The 24,090-nt window shown below is 40.0% G+C and overlaps 1 protein-coding gene across 1 annotated transcript in view; it reads left to right on the top strand.

The window, feature by feature from the left end:
• LOC126458343 (adenylyl cyclase 78C-like) overlaps positions 1-24,090 on the top strand; it is a 788,789-nt gene that overhangs the window by 588,304 nt on the left and 176,395 nt on the right. Inside the window, exon 6 of the mRNA XM_050095308.1 lies at positions 22,047-22,196. Within this exon, the coding sequence (XP_049951265.1) occupies positions 22,047-22,196 (150 nt within the window). The remainder of the gene's footprint in view (positions 1-22,046; positions 22,197-24,090) is intronic.

Here is a 24,090-nt window from a genome sequence, read left to right as displayed (position 1 = left end):
TGGTTATCTTCCTGTTTTTTACTTAAGAATAAACAATATTTCAAGAAAATTTGAAAGTTCAATATTTAATTCAGGTTTTATTCGAAAATTTTTGAATTGTAACGTGAAACAGAAGCATGTTGCAGTAAAACTAAAAATAATAATACAGGTTAACCATATAGCGCTAAAAAACGCAATTTTCTAAGAAAAAGGTAAAAGTAAAAACGAACGCAAAACGAAAATGTACCAAACGTCACTTCAGTATTTCATTGAGCTTATGTAAACATGTTTCTGTTATTCATACACAACTTTCACGCTTGTCAATAATAACAGGAAACTCTTGCCTTTGCTCATGATGAAGAAAGTTCTACTGAATACAAAAAACAACAATAATAATATAAATTTTTTATGGTTATGCATGTAAATTGTACTAGCAACAAAAGTAACTACTTTGGTTACATAAAAGCGTAGATGTTACGCAATCATCAAATTTTGGTTTTTTTGTAAAATACAAATTATATTTTGTAAGGCTATCGCATTCACAATACATTGACACTAAATATATGATTATAATTATGTTCAAAACAAATAAACATTAAACAAAGAGAAATCGTCGCCTCCCACTTTTTCTTTCACATATTCATTTACCTTTCCCTACCAATGGCACCAATACTACCGGTAATCCTAGCATTTTCTACGTCATTTATGTTCTTACAACCATGTGCAATAGTAAAAGCCTTCTGTAGGATGTTGTTCAACTCATTCATCGCATTCAACGGATTGTCGGTTATGTCGTCAAAGTACGAACCCTTTATGTGAATTTCTGCAGTTTGTTGTTTTGTGGTAGGTTCATATTAATAACACCAAGTCTCGTCTGTTGTGATTTTTTGCAGAAAAGAATTGCCTGCAAAACGCGTTTCAATCAAGTCTCAATAGGCGCCCTCAGATGGTCGTTTTTGTACGAGAGTGAAGGTGTGCAAGTCGAACTTAGCGCACGCTTCTCTCTTCTTCAAAAGAAACTGGAGAGTGTTTTGAACGCTTGACTTAGAGATGTTACTCTATTGTGATTTGCTACACAACAATGCTGGCACATTATGGTCGCATGTCCACTACTTAATACTGCCAGCTGACAACTTATTGGTCTTGTTCACGTCTATCGTTTAAAGGTTATTAGTTCAAGTTGCCACAGCTATTATTGCGCTAGAGTCACTTATAAGTCGCGGATAAAGTCAGTCTCAGAACTTTGTGGTCGGACATGTAAATGCTGAGAACGCAACGGAAATCTTACACCAACACTTGCAGCGTGTGCGTTTATCCAATATGATTAGGACCACTTGCTTTTTTTTTTTTTTTTTTTTTTTTTTTTTTTTTTTTTTTTTTTTTTTTTTTTTTTTTTTGTCATCAGTCTACTGACTGGATTGGTGCGGCCCGCCACGAATTCCTTTCCTGTGCTAACCTCTTCATCTCAGAGTAGCACTTGCAACCTACGTCCTCAATTATTTGCTTGACATATTCCAATCTCTGTCTTCCTCTACAGTTTTTGCCCTCTACAGCTCCCTCTAGTACCATGGAAGTCATTCCCTCATGTCTTAGCAGATGTCCTATCATCCTGTCCCTTCTCCTTATCAGTGTTTTCCACATATTCCTTTCCTCTCTGATTCTGCGTAGAACCTCCTCATTCCTTACCTTATCAGTCCACCTAATTTTCAACATTCGTCTATAGCACCACATCTCAAATGCTTCGATTCTCTTCCGTTCCTGTTTTCCCATAGTCCATGTTTCACTACCATACAATGCAGTACTCCAGACGTACATCCTCAGAAATTTCTTCCTCAAATTAAGGCCGGTATTTGATATTAGTAGACTTCTCTTGGCCAGAAATGCCTTTTTTGCCATAGCGAGTCTGCTTTTGATGTCCTCCTTGCTCCGTCCGTCATTGGTTATTTTACTACCAAGTAAGATGGGGCTGGACGTTTTAGCTGTTAGTGACATTCGGGTAAGGGGTGAGAAAGAAGAAGAAGTGGGAGAATACAAGGTCTACCTTTCAGGAGTCAAAGCAGGAATAGCACAATGGGGTGTTGGGCTTTACATCAGGAAAGAAATGGAATCCAGCGTAGTTGCAATAAGGTATGTAAACGAACGACTGATGTGTATAGATTTGACAGTGTCTAGCAAGAAAATTAGGATTGTGTCAGTATATTCGCATTGCGAAGGGACAGATCAAGATAATATGGATAGTTTTTATGAGGCACTCAGTGATGTAGTTGTTAGAGTAAAGGACAAGGACAGTGTTCTGCTCATGGGTGATTTTAACGCCAGGATTGGTAATCGAACAGAAGGGTATGAAAAGGTTATGGGTAAATTTGGAGAGGATATGGAGGCCAACAGGAACGGGAAACAACTCTTGGATTTCTGTGCCAGTATGGGCTTAGTAATCACAAACTCCTTTTTTAAACATAAGAACATTCACCGGTATACTTGGGAAGGCAGGGGAACCAGATCTGTCATTGACTATATAATAACAGATCAGGAATTCAGGAAGGCTGTGAGGGACACACGTGTATTCAGGGGATTCTTTGATGACACAGATCATTATTTAATCTGCAGTGAAATTGGGATTGTGAGGCCGAAAGTGCAGGAGGTCAGGTCCATATGTAGGAGGATAAGAGTGGAGAAACTTCAGGATAAGGGAATCAGGCAAAAGTACATAACAGCGATCTCAGAAAGGTACCAGTTAGTTGAATGTAGTCAATTACAGTCATTGGAAAAGGAATGGACAAGGTACAGGGACACAGTACTAGAAGTGGCTAAAGAATGTCTTGGAACAGTAGTGTGTAAAAGTAGGATGAAGCAAACAGCTTGGTGGAATGATACAGTCAAGGCAGCCTGTAAAAGGAAAAAGAAGGCGTATCAAAAATGGCTACAAACCAGAACCCAGGTAGACAGAGAAAGTTATGTTGAAGAAAGAAACAAAGCCAAACAGATAATTGCAGCATCCAAGAAGAAATCGTGGGAAGACTTTGGAAACAGGTTGGAGACTATGGGTCAAGCTGCTAGAAAACCATTCTGGAGTGTAATTAGCAGTCTTCGAAAGGGAGGTAAGAAGGAAATGACAAGTATTTTGGACAGGTCAGGAAAACTGCTGGTGAATCCTGTGGATGCCTTGGGCAGATGGAGGGAATATTTTGAAGAGTTGCTCAATGTAGGTGAAAATGCGATCAGTAATGTTTCAGATTTCGAGGTAGAATGGGATAGGAATGATGATGGAAATAGGATCACATTTGAGGAAGTGGAAAAAATGGTCAATAGCTTGCAGTGCAATAAAGCGGCTGGGGTGGATGAAATTAAGTCGGAACTCATCAAATACAGTGGAATGTCAAGTCTTAAATGGCTACACAGGATAATTGAAATGGCCTGGGAGTCGGGACAGGTTCCATCAGACTGGACAAAAGCAGTAATCACACCAATCTTTAAACATGGAAACAGAAAAGATTGTAACAACTATAGAGGTATCTCTTTAATCAGCGTTGTGGGTAAAATCTTCTCAGGTATTGTTGAAAGGAAAGTGCGAGTATTAGTTGAGGACCAATTGGATGAAAATCAGTGTGGGTTTAGGCCTCCTAGAGGTTGTCAGGACCAGATCTTTAGCTTACGGCAAATAATGGAGAAATGTTATGAGTGGAACAGGGAATTGTATCTATGCTTTATAGATTAGAAAAGGCATAAGACCGGGTTCCTAGGAGGAAGTTATTGTCTGTTCTACAAGATTATGGAATAGGAGGCAAACTTTTGCAAGCAATTAAAGGTCTTTACATGGATAGTCAGGCAGCAGTTAGAGTTGACGGTAAATTGAGTTCATGGTTCAGAGTAGTTTCAGGGGTAAGACAAGGCTGCAACCTGTCTCCATTGTTGTTCATATTATTTATGGATAATATGTTGAAAACAATAGACTGGCTGGGTGAGATTAAGATATGTGAACACAAAATAAGCAGTCTTGCATATGCGGATGACTTAGTTGTGATGGCAGATTCGATTGAAATTTTGCAAAGTAATATTTCAGAGCTAGATCAGAAATGTAAGAAGTATGGTATGAAGATTAGCATCTCCAAAACGAAAGTAATGTCAGTGGGAAAGAAATATAAACGGATTGAGTGCCAAATAGGAGGAACAAAGTTAGAACAGGTGGACAGTTTCAAGTACTTAGGATGCATATTCTCACAGGATGGCAACATAGTGAATGAACTGGAAGCGAGGTGTAGCAAAGCTAATGCAGTGAGTGCTCGGCTACGATCTACTCTCTTCTGCAAGAAGGAAGTCAGTAACAAGACTAAGTTATCTGTGCACCGTTCAATCTTTCGACCAACTTTGTTGTGTGGGAGCGAAGGCTGGGTGGATTCAGGTTACCTTATCAACAAGGTTGAGGTTACGGATATGAAAGTAGTAGGATGATTGCAGGTACTAGTAAATGGGAACAATGGCAGGAGGGTGTCCACAATGAGGAAATCAAAGAAAAACTGGGAATGAACTGTATAGATGTAGCAGTCAGGGCGAACAGGCTTAGATGGTGGGGTCATGTTACACGCATGGGAGAAGCAAGGTTACCCAAGAGACTCATGGATTCAGCAGTAGAGGGTAGGAGGAGTCGGGGCAGACCGAGGAGAAGGTACCTGGATTCGGTTAAGAATGATTTTGAAGTAATAGGTTTAACATCAGAAGAGGCACCAATGTTAGCACTGAATAGAGGATCATGGAGGAACTGTATAAGGGGGGCTATGCTCCAGACTGAACGCTGAAAGGCATAATCAGTCTTAAATGATGATGATGATGATGGTAGCAGAATTCCTTAACTTCATTGACTTCGTGACCATCAATCCTGATGTTAAGTTTCTCGCTGTTCTCATTTCTACTACTTCTCATTACCTTCGTCTTTCTCCGATTTACTCTCAAACCATACTGTGTACTCATTAGACTGTTCATTCCGTTCAGCAGTTCATTTAATTCTTCTTCACTTTCACTCAGGATAGCAATGTCATCAGCGAATCGTATCATTGATATCCTTTCACCTTGTATTTTAATTCCACTCCTGAACCTTTCTTATATTTCTGTCATTGCTTCCTAGATGAACAGACTGAAGAGGAGGGGCGAAAGGCTACAGCCTTGTCTTACACCCTTATTAATACGAGCACTTCGTTCTTGATCGTCCACTCTTATTATTCCCTCTTGGTTGTTGTACATATTGTATATGACCCGTCTCTCCCTATAGCTTACCCCTACTTTTTTCAGAATCTCGAACAGCTTGCACCATTTTATATTGTCGAACGCTTTTTCCAGTTCGACAAATCCTATGAAGGTGTCTTTATTCTTTTTTAGCTTTGCTTCTATTATTAGCCGTAACGTCAGAATTGCCTCTCTCGTCCCTTTACTTATCCTAAAGCCAAACTGATCGTCACCTAGCGCATTCTCAATTTTCTTTTTCATTCTTCTGTATATTAGCTTCGATGCATGAGCTGCTAAGCTGATTGTGCGATAATTCTCGCACTTGTCAGCTCTTGCCGTCTTCGGAATTGTGTGGATGATGCTTTTCCGAAAGTCAGATGGTATATCGCCAGACTCATATATTCTACACACCAACGTGAATAGTCGTTTTGTTGCCACTTCCCCCAATGATTTTAGAAATTCTGATGGAATGTTATCTATCCCTTCTGCCTTATTTGACCGTAAGTCCTCCAAAGCTCTTTTAAATTCCGATTCTAATACTTGATCCCCTATCTCTTCTAAATCGACTCCTGTTTCTTCTTCTATCACATCAGACAAATCTTCACAGTCAAAGAGGCTTTGAATGTATTCTTTCCGCCTATCTGCTCTCTCCTCTACATTTAACAGTGGAATTCCCGTTGCACTCTTAATGTTACCACCGTTGCTTTTAATGTCACCAAAGGTTGTTTTGACTTTCCTGTATGCTGAGTCTGTCCTTCCGACAATCATATCTTTTCGATGTCTTCACATTTTTCCTGCAGCCATTTCGTCTTAGCTTCCCTGCACTTCCTATTTATTTCATTCCTCAGCGACTTGTATTTCTGTATTCCTGATTTTCCCGGAACATGTTTGTACTTCCTCCTTTCATCAATCAACTGAATTATTTCTTCTGTTACCCATGGTTTCTTCGCAGCTACCTTCTTTGTACCTATATTTTCCTTCCCAATTTCTGTGATGGCCCTTTTTAGAGATGTCCATTCCTCTTCAACTGTACTGCCTACTGCGCTATTCCTTATTGCTGTATCTATAGCGTTAGAGAACTTCAAACGTATCTCGTCATTCCTTAGTACTTCCGTATCCCACTTCTTTGCGTATTGATTCTTCCTGACTAATGTCTTGAACTTCAGCCTACTCTTCATCACTACTACATTGTGATCTGAGTCCATATCTGCTCCTGGGTACGCCTTACCATCCAGTATCTGATTTCGGAATCTCTGTCTGACCATGATGTAATCTAATTGAAATCTTCCCGTACCTCTCGGCCTTTTCCAAGTATACCTCCTCCTCTTGTGATTCTCGAACAGGGTATTCACTATTACTAGCTGAAACTTGTTACAGAACTCAATTAGTCTTTCTCCTCTTTCATTCCTTGTTCCAAGCCCATATTCTCCTGTAACCTTTTCTTCTACTCCTTCCCCTACAACTGCATTCCAGTCGCCCATGACTATTAGATTTTCGTCCCCCTTTACATAGTGTATTACCCTTTCAATATGCACATACACTTTCTCTATCTGTTCATCTTCAGCTTGCGACGTCGGCATGTATACCCGAACTATCGTTGTCGGTGTTGGTCTGCTGTCGATTCTGATTAGAACAACCCAGTCACTGAACTGTTCACAGTAACACACCCTCTGTCCTACCTTCCTATTCATAACGAATCCTACACCTGTTATACCATTTTCTGCTGCTGTTGATATTACCCGATACTCATCTGACCAGAAATCCTTGTCTTCCTTCCACTTCACTTCACTGACCCCTACTATATCTAGATTGAGCCTTTGCATTTCCCTTTTCAGATTTTCTAGTTTCCCTACCACGTTCAAGCTTCTGACATTCCACGCCCCAATTCGTAGAACGTTATCCTTTCGTTGATTATTCAATCTTTTTCTCATGGTAACCTCCCCCTTGGCAGTCCCCTCCCGGATATCCGAATGGGGAACTATTCCGGAATCTTTTGCCAATGGAGAGATCATCATGACACTTCTTCAATTACGGGCCAGATGTCCTGTGGATACACGTTACGTGTCTTTAATGCAGTGGTTTCCATTGCCTTCTGCATCCTCATGTCGTTGATCATTGCTGATTCTTCCGCCTTTAGGGGCAATTTCCCACCCCTAGGACAAGAGAGTGCCCTGAACCTCTATCCGCTCCTCCGCCCTCTTTGACAAGGCCGTTGGCAGAATGAGGCTGACTTCTTATGCCGAAAGTCTTCGGCCGCCAATGCTTGTAGCAACCAGTAATTGTATTATGAAATGTTTTTATGATTGTTGTTGCATGAAAATAAAAGAACGTAATTAGATAATCACTTACTCTCCGTGGACAACAAATCATTTTTATCCTTTTTCCTTTCATAATCTATGCTAGGTTAATGGCTCTGTAGGCCGGCCGGTGTGGGATGATGATGTTTGGGTTGTGGGGCGCTCAACTGCGTGGTTATCAGCGCCCGTACAAGTATCCAATCTTTGCTCAGTCCAATTTCGCCACTTTCCTGGATGATGATGAAATGATGAGGACAACACAAACACCCAGTCATCTCGAGGCAGGTGAAAATCCCTGACCCCGCCGGGAATCGAACCCGGGACCCCGTGTGCGGGAAGCGAGAACGCTACCGCGAGACCACGAGCGGCGGACAAACCGGCCGGTGTGGCCGAGCGGTTCTAGGCGCTACAGTCTGGAACCGCGCGACCGCTACGGTCGCAGGTTCGAATCCTGCCTCGGGCATGGATGTGTGTGATGTCCTTAGGTTAGTTAGGTTTAAGTAGTTCTAAGTTCTAGGGGACTTATGACGTCAGCAGTTGAGTCCCATAGTGCTCAGAGCCATTTGAACCATTTTTTAATGGCTCTGTAACTTGTTTTCGCTTTATTGATTAGGTCTAGAGCCCTGTAGAGCTAAACATTCATTAATATATTACATCTTTCGTACTTTTGATTTTCCACTTATTGTTTCTGTCGAAATTAAAGAGAAGGAATGCTTTGTAATATTTGAATCTCCGGTACAGTGGCAGAGGACCCAAAATTGATCCTCAGGAGACTCGAACCCATTCTGCAGCCTCACTGCACACTGCCACGTGATTTTGCTCTCTTTATTATTTACAGGTTATTGCAAAAATAACTATTAGTTTGTATCTTCCAGTTTTTTTCGGTGTATTTGAAGCTCGAGCAACAATATCAGAGGCACCAGAATTGATCCCTAAGGGGCTCGCTCCCAGTCGGCAGCCCCACTACACACAGCAGTATCCTGCGCTTCTGGAGGCAGACCTGAGCAGTACAGTTGCCCGTGTCCGCCAGTGGGAACCCTTTGTCGGCCACAATGTCGCCATTGACCCACATGGCTGCCTCGGGGACGCCCATTTGTCGCTGGCAACGAGGCCGTGCGGACGGCGGGGAATCCCCCCGGGAGGCGGCCCTGTCACGCGCTGCCTCACTTACCACCGGCGGACTTCGGCCCAGCGACAAAATGCTCGTCGGCCGCCAACAGGTGTTGCCGCAAAGCTAACTGGGTCACCGTCGTTACCCTAACTGGCACAGGAAACCACCATGCCTAAAGAAAGAAAAAAAGCTTATACTCCCGATCCTCCACCGTCCACCCAGAAAGTTCCGAGAATGGCGTATAAGCGACGACAGCACAGTATTTACGGTGGCAGCATGAAGTAATAACTGTAAACAACAGGTGTGCATTCGACCAGTCAATTAATCAGAATTAACGCACGCAGTGTTAATTAAGGGACGTGCGACAATAGTGTGTCAATGTCACAAATCGCAGTGACGCAACGAACTGATCATCTGTAAATCAAGTGTTCAAGACGTTCTCCAGAAGGTTTTGAGAAGAAAAGTGTGCAGTGTTCGTCCTGCACATCTTGACTCCCAAACAAAAACAACAATGCATAGACGCCTTCAGCGACTTGATTTGAACACAAATTTTTCTAGAAAATATCATCACAGGTGATGAGAAAAGTTAAGATGATGGTTTTAATGCTTTGGTTGATCTACATAATCTCCTTCCACTTGGGTACAACAAACAGAAAATTCATACAGTCATGTGAAACTGTCAAAAAGTCGTTCTTTGGGCTGTTGGTAACAACATATTATCAGCGTGGGCCTGACACAAAATGATAAAGTGTAGAAATTCCCGTGAAGTGTCAATGCTTTAGCGATAAGCACGTAGAAGTTGCACAATAGACCAAAGAAATACTTTTTTGACAGTTTCACATGGCTGCATGAACGTTTTGAGCGTGGTACTGAAATGGAGGGAGACAATCTAGGTCACCTAAAGCATTAAAACCATCATCTTAACTTTTCTGGTCTAACCACTACAGATAATTTACATATGCTGTATGTATGGAACTTATTGCGTGTTATCATGACAGCTTGTCGGTGAAATGCATGTAAGTAATAGATATCTCAGTTTTACAAGCCTCATGGGATTTCTTCATCACCATTGGGAAGACGCAGACAATTATCATAGGTTAAACCACTCGAGTCTACCGCTACATTGAGCTCTGTCTTACTGTCTGCGGCAGTGCTGTCCATTTTATTTAATCACTAAAATACCTTCGACTATCATTCTATAAAAAATTAATTTGGTATCCTCAATAGGGAAGTCCTCCATACATTAAAACTATTGACACTAACTAATTTTGACTAACCGATCTAACATGGGATGTAAAAGCCTCAGCCTTTTTTTTTTCCATCAGTCTTCTTTGGTTTCATGCGGTCCACTACGCAGTCCTCTCATGTGCCAACCTCTTCATCCCAGAGTAGCACTTGCAACCTAAATCCTTAGTTACTTGCTGGATGTATTCCAATCTCTGTCTTCCTCTACAGTTTTTGCCACCTACAGCTCCTTCTAGTAGCATGGAAGTCATTCCCTGATGTCTTAACAGATGTCCTATCATCCTGTCCCTTCTACTTTTCAGTTTTCCATATGTCCCTTTACTCTCTGATTCTGTGCAGAACCTTCTATTTCTTACCTTACCAGTCCTCCTAACTTTCAGCATTCGCCTGTAGCGTCACAGCTCAAATGTTTCGATTCTCTTCTGTTCTGGTTTCCCTACGTTTCACAACCATACAATGCTGTACTCCAGATGTACATTCTCAGAAATTTCTTCGTCAAATTAAGGCCTATGTTTGGTACTAGCAGAATTCTCTTGGCCAGGGATGCCCCCTTTGCCAGTGCTAGTCTGCTTTTGGTGTCCTCCTTGCTCCGCCCGTCATTCGTTATTTTGCTGGCTACGTAGTAGAATCCCTTAACGTCATCTACTTTGTGACCATCAACCCTAACGTTAAGTTTCCCGCTGTTCTCATTTCTGCTACTTCTCATTACTTTCGTCTTTCTTCGATTCTCTACTGATTATACCGTTTATACCATTCAGCAGATCATGTAATTCTTCTTTACTTTCACTCAGGACAGCAATGTCATCAGCGAATTTTAATCCCACTCCTGTACCTTTCTTTTATTTCCATCATTGCTTCTTCGATGCACAGACTGAACTGCAGGGGCGAAAGACTACATCCCTATCTTACACCCTTTTTAATACGAGCATTTCGTTCTTGGTCGGCCACTCTTACTATTCCCTATTGGCCCTTGTAAATATTGTATAACACCTGTCTCTCCATTTAGCTTATTCCTATTTATCTTCGAATTTCTAACGTCTTGCACCATTTTACATTGTCGAACGCAATTCTCTGGAAGTGTCTTGATTTATCTTAAGTCTTGCTTCTATTATCAACAGCAACGTCAGTATTGTCTCCCTGGTGTCTTCACCTTTCCTAAAGGCAAACTGATTGTCATCTAACACACCCTCAGTTTTCTTTTCCGTTACTCACGTATGTCACATCCTTACCTTTGCTCGTGTTGCATGGACCTCTACAGGATAGTTTGTGATTATCTTCACTCGTCTGTCAGCTCAGATTTTTAAGCAGTTCCGTGAGCTGTCCCATGAGCCAGACCAGGGACACCCATGCTGCCTTTTTTGTGTGCGCATTCAATGTGGCCTGCTAGCCGCTAGTAGGGGACATTGTTTTCAAACTTTCGCCTGTAGCCAGCCGTGCAACAGAAGTTTAATATATTTTCTTATTCCATTTTTAGAGTTCCGTACCTCAGCTGGTAAAAAAAGGAACCCTTATAGAATCAATTTGCTGTCTTTCCTTACGTCTTTCTGTCTGTTTGTCTGTCCGACTGATTAATTTTTTTTCTCAGGAATGGGCTGACGTAGCAAGTTGAGATTTATGCCACATATTAAGGTTTACTGTCCCTTGACGATGTAAAAAAAATGAAGCTTCTAAGTCAATGCCATCCAAAAATACGGCCATTTACGTCACAAATTTGGTACTCGCAAATTCAGATATCAAAACCTGAGGGGCACTTCCCTTCGACCCAGAATCATGAAACTTTCCAAGAAGTCAGGTTTCACCCTACAACCAAAGGAAAAAAAACCGGAAAATTATTCATTTGTAATCGTATCACAAGAAATTTTTTTCTTCATTTGTTATCAGACTCACTGTCTGTCTGCCGTCTGTTAACAACATTTTTTTCTCGGGAACGGGTAGACGTAGCAAGTTTAAATTTATGTCATCACATATAAAACTCTGCGGTCCCTTGGCGAAGTAAAAAAAAAGTGAAGCTTCTACAACAGTGCAGTCAAAAGACATGGCCATTTATGACACATATTTTGGTACTCGCAAACTCACTCATTAAAACCTATAGGGCGTTTCCCCTTGACGCACAGTCATTAAATTTGGCAAGGAGAAAGGTTTCGCAGTACAAGTAAAGGAAAAATATCAGAAAATTGTTAATTTATAATTACATCACATGAAAAAAAATATTTATTTTGGCATTTGTTATCGACTTCAAACTTGAAATTTAGACATTCTCGAAAGTCTTGGAATTCCTTGCACCGCTACCTTGCCAGTAGAAATGTCGATAAGAGCCAAATACCAATAGCCTTCCGGAACGGATGAATCGTTTGTACACATAATTAAATTTGTACAGATCCCTCAGCGTGCGAGTCCAATCGCACCTGGCCATTTTTTTATTATTATTATGTGATGGTATTCATTTTTTGTGTGCTGCACTCTTTTTCCAAAATTACGAAAAGCACTTTGGAAAATTAAGGGTTCTCAAAATGAGAAAACATATTCCAAGGTATAACATGGTCATGTACCTAGGAAAATATTTATCCAGTTGGCTATCTCTTACAATACTTTTGTACTACACAACAATAATCAGTAAGTAATTTCAAACTGAATAGAAGTAACTCAGAAACTAGTTACAGGTTAAATACATATTGAAACGGGAACTACTGGAAACTAACGCAAATTTCGTTGTATAAAACATTCCCGGACTTCATGCCGCGTCAGTTGAGGCTAAAACCATGAGCTTCCGACGATTATCATCGTCTTTGTCAGGAGCAACTGACTGTTAAAACCCCTTGTGATGGTCTTATATACCCTACAGACGGCTTCTGATTGGTCACTAACTACGTAATGCGGTCGCGGATGGTGTCAACGTCTGCGCTGGTGGCGGCTCAGCTCCTGTAAAATTGCGACGAATATCTCTACCTCTTTTCTGCATCGAGAGCTCGCTCCCACGTACTGCCACGATTAGACCTGCAACACAGATTTCCATTTTCAAGAAAGACAAAATTGTTAAGATATTGAAGAAATTCAATTCATTTTCAAGTATCACATGTACCGTGGTAGAAGACCTTCTTTTGCTTCAAGCTACAGGGTGGTTCATGACCGACCAGGTACAGCTTAACAGTTCACACGTTACATAAATAGTACTAAAAATATACAGTATTTTACTCCCCATGAAATTCTGTAACTGAAGCATCTAAAAAACATCATGTGTTTCTGGGTACAACTATCCGCTAGGCACAACACTCTGCACTGGTATGTGGTATTAGTCCCACATACTTGAGAAACTTTCTAGGATGGTTCGCACCAATGTTTTGTAAGCAATCTCCTTCATAAATTGGTTGCATTTACTTTGTATCCTAACAACTGCGCTACCTGCGGCTGAGCCCATGGGCTCATTCCATTTCATACCCCCACAAGTTTTCTACACACAGATATCTGAGCGAGTGAATTGATCCGAAACTCTGAGACTGATATTGTAGTCAAAAGATGCTACATTTATGCATTTTGTGACGTGCACAGTTTTAATTTCCCGAATGTCTGAAGTATATTTCCAGTCATTACATCACATCGAAATGTTACCAAAATCTGACTGAATAATTGTGCAGTTTTATAGGCTGTGTTTCGTCTGCACTCCTGCAAAAAGTCTGAGGCTTCCATTAATAATGTCTGCCAAGTCATCAGTGTACAGTAAGAGCGGCAAGGGCCACAACAGGCTTCCTGGGGCACACCTGAAGTTAATTCTTTATTTGTCGATGAGCCTCCATCTAAGATCACATGGGCGCGTTTTCTTTACCGATAAATTCACAATCCAGTCACAAATTTTGTTTGATATCTGACTTGATAGTAGTTTCGTTAAAAAGCGTTGGCGTGATAGTCAAAAGCTTCTTGGAAGTCAAGAAATACCACATACGGCAATACATTTGTCGTAGTAACCAATGTAATGTTTTATTTGTCATCTCATTTCGTATTTTGGGATAAGCTCATCATCAGATCTGTGACTTGTGGACCAAACGTTCCTGTCAGATTCACTGCTTTGTGCAATGTGTGTCTTTTAATATTTTGTCTGGCACTGTATGTTTCATATCACAGTTCTGATGAGGGGATAATCCCGGAACATGTTAATGAGGTGATAAAAACATTTACACTGAGATGAAAAAAGGCAAGGGTAGCGATATGAACATACACAGATGGCGGTAGTATTGTATTCACGAGGTATAAAGGCGCAGTGCACTAGCGGAGCTCTCATTTATAATCAGGTGATTCATGTGTAAAGATATCCGACGTCATTATGGCCGCATGACGGGAGATAACGGACTTTTAACGCGGAATGGTAGTTGGAGCTAGGCGCATCGGACATTAAATTTCTAAAATCGTTAGGGAACTCAATATTCCGAGATCCACAGTGTCGAACGTGCCGAGAGTACCACATTTCAGGCCTTGCCTCTCACTACGGACATCGCAGTGGTGGACGGCCTTCACAGGGCAACCGAGAGCAGCGGCGTTTGAGCACAGTTGTCATTGCAAAGAGACAGGCAACACTGCTTGAAATAACCGCAGAAATAAGTTTGGGACGTATGGCGAACGCTTCCGTTAGGAGAAAGCTGTGAAAATTGGCATCAGTGGGCTGCGGCACCAAACGCGAGTGCCTTTGTTAACAGCACATCACCTGCAGCGCCTCTCCTGGGCTCGTGACCGCATCAGTTGGACCAAACGACTGGAAAACCGTGACCTGGTCACGTGAGTCCCGATTTTAGGTGGTATGAGCTGATGATAGGGCTCGAGCGCGGCGCAGATCCCATGATACCGTGGACCAAAGTTGTCGACAAGGTATTGAGCAATCTGATAGTGGCCCCAAATGGTATGGGCTCTGTTTACATGGCATGGGCTGGGTCCTATGGTCCAACTGCACCGATCATTGACTGGACACCATTTACAGCCATTCATGGACAGAATTTTTGTGGACGACAATGAGCCATGTCATCGGCCACAATTGTTTGCGATTGGTTTGGAGAACATTCTGGACTATTCGAAAGACTGATTTGGCTACCCAGATCACCCAACACCAATTCCATCTATCATTTGTGGGACCAGATCGAGAGGTCCGTTTGTGCACAAAATCCTGCACTACCAACACTTTTCCAATTGTGGACGGCTATAGAGGCAGCATGGACAATATGTCTTCAGGGGAGTTCCAACGACTTGTTAAGTCCACACCACGTCTAGTTGCTGCAGTACGCATGGCAATAGGAGGTTCGAAGTTCGACACGATTTTAGAAAGTAAACCTAGTCTTTTGTCACCTCAATGTATACTGGTTACCAGGAAAAGTGTGTTACCATTCAATGCCAGAGGAGTTCGAAGATCTCCTGAGAGACTTCTTGCCTAAAGTGACTCTGCATTTACATGTTTGGCTTCATTCCATGGCTCTCAGGAGGCAATGTGAGAAAAGAGCGAATTGGATTTCTCTAGAGTGATATTTTCAGTAACCAAGCTGCTTGCATGGAAGATGTCTTTCTCTTTCAGACACATCATGAACTCACAGTACTTCTAAGATTCTACCACAGATTGATGCCAAAGATGTTGGACAGTGGTTTTGTGAGCTATCTTCCTAGTAGACGGATGGGACCTGTGCTTCCTTCCAACCACTGGACTCTTCTTTTTTTTTCGGGAATGTACGGTGCGGTTAACAGATGTGGTAACACCGAATTCCATATAGAATCTGACAGAGTTTCCACCTGATCCACACACCTTATTCGGTGTTAGTGATTCCAGCTGTTTCTCGAGCCCAATGACAGTATATCAGTATTAGTCGTTTTGCAAAGATTCGAGAATTAGAAGAGGTGATAAATCAAACGCAAATTCAGTATAGCATCTGATAAGGACGGCTACCATTGGATATTGTATTCAATTCCTTTTGCGCTCTCATCGTACTATGAATCTCGTAGCCCCCCTTAAAAACGTTCCACGCTCTCCCATTGATCCTGTTTGGAGACGATGCAGACAGAGCATTAGATTTAAGCTTCTAGTATTGCGATTATTTTGTAGCAGACGTACGTCGTGGGATCAGCGTGTGAAAATATGTTTCACTGTAAAATGGAGTAATGCACATATTAAATTTTTTTAAGCAAAATGTTGACATGGGTGATTGATACGTTAAGGCGTAAGTTTATAGGATGGATATTAACTCGCAAGTGCTGGTGTCCTAAAAAAGCCATTGATGTTGTCTTCGTGAAGAAGATGTTCAGGTTGTATTGACTGGCTATTTTACTTGAATTTAAAACAGATTATTGACGGTCATTTTCACACTGACTAATTACTTAGCCGTTAGCAAAAAAGCAATGTACTAATATCCACGCTGTTGATGCTGAAATGTTTTACTGTCTGTACGCATATTTTACTTACATCGTCGACATTTATACTAAAAAGAGTAGTTGAAAGGGAACACCCTTGTATAACTCCTTGCTTTATTTCAGCCATGCTATGTTTGCTGCCCTCTATTTTCCTTTTTATTTTTATTGCTTTATTCCTATATAAACCCTGTACAGCTCTTACCAGATGAGATGAGTCCCTGTTTCTTAAAATTTCTCACAGCTTGTTTCAATTTACTTTAGCAAACGCCTTTTCGTAGTCAACGAAGGCAAGAAAACTTGGTATATTGAATTCACTGTGTTTTTCTGTTTGTTGTGTCACAGTCAACATACAATCTGAGCATGATTCTATTGCACAAAACATGTTGGCAACTGATAGTGTAGTTTCAGCGATTGCCGATAGTCATTTTATTAAAATTCTAGCATACAATTTGTAACATACATTTAGCCGCTTAATATCGCTGTAGTTGTAACATTCCTGTCTATTTACTTACTTATAAACTGGGCGTATCTGGACTACAACCACTTTGTGAGCACATGACCTTAAAATCTAGAGTTCTTATTTTTTGCTATATTTGATATATATTTTATCAGTTCTAAATTGATTTTATCTCGTCCTGGAGTCTTCCTGTTCTTGCTATAAGTTTTTGCATCCTGTAGTTTCTCCATCGTTATTATGTCCCCATTACTATCTGCTTCAGTCAGATCTAATATGATGTATTGCACATCTGCCCAGAGTGTTTTGTAGTATTTTACAACCAATTAGTTTCAAATTTTTGTTTATTTCTAGGTTTTAGATACTGTGTTTATTTCTAGGTTGTCCTTATCTTATTCGTTTAAATGCTTCGTTATGTTGTATGCTTTGTCTTGTTTTCCTCTTACACTGTGTTCAATATCTGTGATATTGTTTCCCAATTATAGTGTATTAATTGCCTGACTTCTGTTTACTAGAGCCGATTTTCTTTTATAACCTAATATCAGACATGGTCACCTGGGGAATTTAAAATTTTTAAGTCGGTCTATTTCTCGTCTTCAATTAGACTAACTATTTAATCATCCCAGTACTGCAGACGTCTTTTGAAAAAACTTGTCTGTTTTGTGCCAGGTGCTTCTGTTGCTTCGTTAGTTTGTGCTTCCTTTATTATGTTATCCAATTTTAAATATAAACTTATGTAATCTTCAAGCCTTTTCTGGTACAGTAAGCGGATGCTCTCTTCTTGGAGTAAATGTACTCTAAATGTTGTTTCAGTTTTATTTTGTTTCTGTTTAGAAGCTACCTTCCCTCTTTTAAGTAGTTTTATTTCTGAGAGTGACAAGAAAGTGTTTGCAGACACATCTGGACCTCTGAATACTCTGGTGTCTTGCACCAGAAGCCAAGGCTTTTTATTTGTGATCGAAATTGATAAACATAGCATAGGAGAAGTTAATATATTTAAATATTTAGAGTGGGGTATTACGTATGGGGAAAATAATGCAATGCAAAATAAGTCAGACCTGTGGAGTAAAACGCAGAACTTTGGAAAAGAAAGACCTCAGAGATACTTTACTGAAATTCTGCACTGCTCTATGGATGTGAAATCTGGACCTTTAAAACGTGAAATGAAAAGAGAGTAGAAACTTGTGAAACGAACTTCCTCAAATACCTGTTGGACATATTTTGATCAAAAAAAAAATGACGACATTAGAGCTGAAATGAGTACGCAAATCATAACGGATATAATAAAACTGTTACAATTAAGATGAAAAGAACACATAAATCGTACGCCAGACGTAAGAAACCCTAAAACAGTAAAATGGTGTGAACAAAGGGGCAAAACAGCCTTAGGAATACCAATCTAGAGATGGACTGACAAATTTTGAAAAAGATGGAATGGACCAAAAGGTCCAAACCCTGATGTAGATGCTGACGCATAAAATGGATACCGTTAGAAAATCTTTAACGTTTCATAAGTTTTCGGGACAATAAAAGTTGATAATGTAGCATGTTCTGGTCGATCATCAACACAATGCGTCTTCCCAGTGAGTGTAATGTGTTTCATGCCGAACACTGTGCGATTCTTAGGTTAGACGTGAACTGGGGCTGACATTCTTGAACTGCACCGATTCCGTCAGTTCTTTGCAGGCTATCTAGCATGTGTACCCAGCGGATAAAACAGTCCAGAACGTCCAGGGCGCCCTTCTCTAGTTGTGTAGACAGGGTAAGGAAGCGTCATTCAGTTCGAGTACCGGGACACGCGGGAATGAGGTAGCCGACACGCATGCACCCTAGTCAGCGTGCTGTCCCTCTGCATGACATAATGTCATTGCTGCGAAGGTCAGTAATACGTCCTTCGGAGGAAGAGTCGCTAAACGCGATTGATGACAAGTTGAGACATAAAAAAAGGGACTATAAGGCCGTGGTGCATCTCCTTTCGGCTAGCTAAACGTATGACGTTTGCTTAGCATGTCTTCGAGTAAGACACGGTCACATGACGCAAGGCTTCCTTCTCAAACGAGGATGCTAGAGGCTTTGTGATACTTGTAGTGTACTGGTTACAGTTCGTCACATTTTATCCGAGTATATTTTGTATTATGTCAGGAGAGTAGAAGACAGTTTATTAACAGACCTGACCTCAGTTTTAAATTACCATGAGAAGGCTGAGGCACAGGGTTAATGATTTTGTATTGTGTGTAACCTTCTACGTAAACTAAATGCAAGAGATTTTAGTGTATGCAAAGGATGTATGGCTTTTCCAGTTACTCTATAAGTGATCAGATAAACACCATTTCGGGACACGCTGTGTCGTGTCTTTTTTATTTGATAGTCGTATTTCAATAAGAGAAAGTAATAACAGTTGTCGCTTTTGTGCACTGAAGTACGACTAACAAGGGGAGGCCGCCAATTGTGAAATTCAGATTCGATTCATACTGCGCATAATAAAAGCTCATGGCCAGAGGTGTAATGTGGCAAAGCACCAAGATGCACTTCTCAGCCGTTGTCGAGAAAATCGACAGTTAAAAGAAACCGTTGCGGTGAAATACTCTCTACGATTAACGATTTTCTACAGCGTCATAGCGTAGCGGTAAGCGCTGGGGTTCGTAATCCGAAGGTCGCCGGATCGAATCTCGCGCCATGCAATATTTTTTTTATTATTAGTTTTTGCAATTCAAATATATATATATATATATATATATATATATATATATATATATATATATATATATATATATATAAACTATTAATGAATTGCTTATGCATGTTGGTGAAGGCGGATCGCTCTCCAATTGTACCGCCTCCATTTTTCCGTTTATTTAACAGGGTGTACCAAAGCTGTCCCGTCCGCACTGACGATGTTATAAGTTGCGCTAGGGACCGCATCTACCTTCTTTCGAAGTTAGCAGGCAACTACGCTGTTATGGGGCGGCTCGTTTCGGCCCATTCAACATCTGTCCTTCAAATGTAACGAGCGAGTAACGGAGTTTATATATTATACCTGCCACAGCAAGTTTGTGTTCGTGGGGTCTCTATTCTAATTCGAACGTTTGACTTACGCTATACGTATTCGTTTCTACGTCTTCCGTTAACTATACGTGGTTAACATTAAGAAGACAATTAATAACATTTGTGAAATACAACTTTGTTTGCGGAAAACATAATGATGTTCGAAGTCGCCAGTTTTTCCACGACAAACGTTTTTCAACAACTTATTATATGCATAATTGTTGCAACTGATTGCAGGGAATTATATATATATATATATATATATATATATATATATATATATATATATGAATTACAAAAAAATACCAATAAAAAAGTTGCATGGCGCGAGATTCGATCCGGCGACCTTCGGATTACGAACCCGAGCGCTTACCACTGCACCACCACGCTGTAGAAAATTCCTAATCGTAGAGAGTATTTCACGGCAACGGTGTCTTTTAACTGTCGATTTTCTCGACAACGGCTGAGAAGTGCATCTTGGTGCTTTGCCACATTACACCTCTGGCCATGAGCTTTTATTATGCGCAGTATGAATCGAATCTGAATTTCACAATTGGCGGCCTCCCCTTGTAAGTGTGATAATTTGATAAAGAGTGGAGAAAAGCAAATGTGATTTGATCTAGCCTTTATTGTACTTTATAAATTTTAATTACATCTGTCTCATAATGAATTTCTAAGGGCGGTGATAACCATCATGTTGAGCCCCGTATACAAGCAATTACAACAATCGATTTCCAACAAACTTCAGAAAATATCGGGCGTATACTGGCACAAAATCACTGATTATATCTGATCGTATTCCACGAAAATTTAACTATGACGCTGTCAACGCAATCATTCACAGACGCTTGGGGCAATAATTGTCCTCTGTTTGTGTTCCTCAATTTGATTGGAAGATAACAAAGGTGGAAACTGTTGGAGATATGATTCGACCTGCTTTCTTTTTCTATCATCACAGATTATGAGACCTTGTTTCTGCCAATACGATTCGATCCGGAGAAGACACTTATTGCAGTCTCTGTGCACAGCTATTGCGTATCGATACAGATGCAAAGACATACTCGTATATGTCTGTTTCGATCGATTACAAAAGAAGCCCGCAGTTTGCGACAGCTTTATACGTTGGCGAGGGTGGAGTGCGGCCCATATATTTCTGTTAGGGGAATTAAGTATGTTTTTTTGTTTTTATTTCATTTGTTTTATAAAACTTTTCAACGAGTTCTTATGTTTTCTGTTAAATTTCATAACATTCGTCTGTTTAAGGCAGGTCTTGAAAAGACGTGAGTGGTATATTACATCAGGCTCAAAAATGCTGTGTGATTATCTCACTTTCGGTGCGCTAACAGAAATTCAATCTGTCGGTGCATCGTCACACTAAGAATCTCGCCATGTTCCCATGTTCCCACTATCTTTCCATCCCTATCGTCAGCTGAAATACATACCTCTGTATCCATCCAAGGAGCTGTGAATTTGTGGACTGCTTATATGTAAACACTTTAGCTTCTGTAAAGCTATAAGGGTTTAAATCTAGCAATATAAGTTTCGTATGCCACCGGAATTAGTACTTTTTACTAGCCGTTTTCGTTAACAGTAATGTTTTCAGAATTCCATGTTCATATAGTGCCTTCATACAGATGCGGTCGTAATATTTCAAAAGCGCATTTCCACACAATCCCAGTATAAACAAAATGGCATCAGTCCCATATGCCACTACCTCAATCTTACATTTCACGTTACATATGAAAGTGAATCTGATGGGAGTTATTTCGAATATAATGATCATCCTAAGCTATTGAATAAAAGACAAATATACCAACACTTATCGATACCTATGTTGTATTCTTGGACTAGCACATAAAATAAACTTGGTTTGTGGATGGAATACTTTAGTTCGAAGCTGGGGAAGGCGTGTCATTACAATTCAAACGGTATTCAAGATAAATTTTTGTATTCCGTAAGTTATAATAAATACTTGTACATGCTTCCTTATGTCACTATTGGAAGTTTGCTATACCTTCATCGACAAAAAGACACATGCTTTAGGCACTTTTATTGCTACTTTTTAACCAATACTGAAATTATATTTGCCTCCAAACACATAATATCATCTACGAGCCGTCAGCTGTACAGATGAATAAATGACATTTCTTTTACCATTTTAATTCCGCTAACTTGTTTTATGATCAAAATTGTACACAATTATCTCTTTTCCAGTGCAATTTCGTAACAGATAGATATAATGGTTGAGAATAAAATCTTATTTCGCACACCTGTTGTCAATAATAATATATTTATGCTGAGCATTGTTTTTAAACTTTTTCAGTGCTACCGGATTTCGTAGCGAAGGAGATGATCAGAGACATCTCCAAAGAAGAGGAGAAAGGGTCTTTCGTGCCAAATCAGTTCCATAAGATCTACATCCATCGATATGAAGACGTGAGCATCCTCTTTGCTGACATCAAAGGATTCACAGGTAAGAGAGCGCACGTATCTGAATGGCGTACGTTTAGCCTATCAAATGTTTGCACCCAGCAGAACGTGGAGAACAGTAATAATGTATGAGGTGTAGGTATTCTCATACATTTCTAGAAGCTGCAATTTGGATGAAGATGCGGTGAGACGACGCGGCCATTTGGAAGCACTTTTGATAACCTTTCTTACGTCTTGACCACTCTTTATTTTCCCAGCAACCTTATGCATTTCGACTTTCCGTCATTTTGAAAGGCAGTGTTACGTCAGTAATATAAAATTTCTCATTAGATACATTGTATCACGTCAACACTCCCGATCACGAGACAAGTGCAAACTGCTACAAAGAGAAAATTTTGGAAGCCACTTTGCTTAATCTCTACAGACATGACTTGACTCAACATGACCACTTCCGGACTAAATCAGTATCTTACAACAATATTTAAATAAAGAAATATCATAAAAATTCGGTTACCATCAGATTATTCACAATACTTGTAAGCATAGTTGGTTCATAAATAAATAAGCCAGCATTCCTGCACAAGTGTGCTCACAATAAATGATTGTCGTTAAATATTATTTAAACAATTATTTGTACATTCTTGACAGGCGCGTCTTTTGGTTCTCTTTCCAGTTGTGGCGTCCGTTAACACATGCGACAGACCACTTTTACATAAGCACATATTTTTAATAGCATCTGCAGTCATCATTTAAATAAACGTAACTGCCAAAATAGTAAACTGTTCATTAAATAACTACACAAGTATGACATTGTGAGCAGTTGATGCTGCGTTCATTTGCTCTGTAAATGTAGGAAATACCGTGTTCTGACAAAAATTTGTATAATGAAAAAGGTAGAAAAGAAGTCGTAAATCAGTAAATAAAATAGGTACAGATACGTACGTAGCTTTCAGGGATAACAGCTATAGTGTAATTCTATCATCTGAGATATCGTATGCTGAAATCACAAGAAGGATTTAAAAGTTGTTGATTTAGAGGTTCATTGTGTAAATGTTTATTCACTGTGAAATATTAACTTCTGTAGTTTTAAAGATTTTGAAATGTTGTTGTGTCACTGGATGAACCTAATTTTTCTGGGATGGCCGATGTATTTGCATTACTATTTGGTTGTAAATTATTATAGAGCCTCAGAGAGCTGTAAGAAGCCATCTTTCAGCTCGTCTGACACTCCGACATTTCTTGGAGATTGTCTCTTGCACAAAGACCATGCGAGCGACAGTCGTCCAAATTCCAAGCGACGGGATTTAGATCAGATTTACTTTCATTCCAATTGATCCGTAGTGATGAGGTCCTCCAGGATGTAGAACATATCAGAAAAACAATAATACATGACAAATATTTACAACTCAAACAAATAAGCTAATGTACCATTCCACAGGTCCCAAGTGGAATGATCGTAATTTTTTTAATGAAACACTATATGAAAGATTCATTTTAAAAACACTAATGCACTGAATTTAAAATAAAAAAGTTTTTTTATTTATAAGGTAATAAACATGTAATAGAATTACTATAATTCTTATTTACAATGAACACATTACTGCACTGAAATGGTGCAAAAGTTAGATTGTACTTCTATATATTACACAAGCACAAATCAATTGGTTCTACTGAATTTCATTGGTTGTTAAGCTTTTTACGGCTGTTGGCAAGTTATTGAAAATGTGTGTTCCTGAATAATGCACACCTTTTTGTACAAGAGTAAGTGATTTTAAGTCCTTGTGAAGATTATTCTTATTTCTAGTATTTATTCCATGAATTGAGCTGTCGGTTTGAAAAAGTGATACACTTTAATGACAAAGTTCATTAAAGAATAAGTATATTGGGAAGCAGTAGTTAGTATCCCTAGTTCCCTAAACGGGCTTACCCGTTTCCAG

This window comes from Schistocerca serialis, chromosome 2 (assembly GCF_023864345.2).
Source record: "Schistocerca serialis cubense isolate TAMUIC-IGC-003099 chromosome 2, iqSchSeri2.2, whole genome shotgun sequence".
Lineage (NCBI taxonomy): Eukaryota > Metazoa > Arthropoda > Insecta > Orthoptera > Acrididae > Schistocerca > Schistocerca serialis.
The sequence above is the reverse complement of the archived record's forward strand: the minus strand, read 5'-3'. Positions and strand labels throughout refer to the sequence as shown.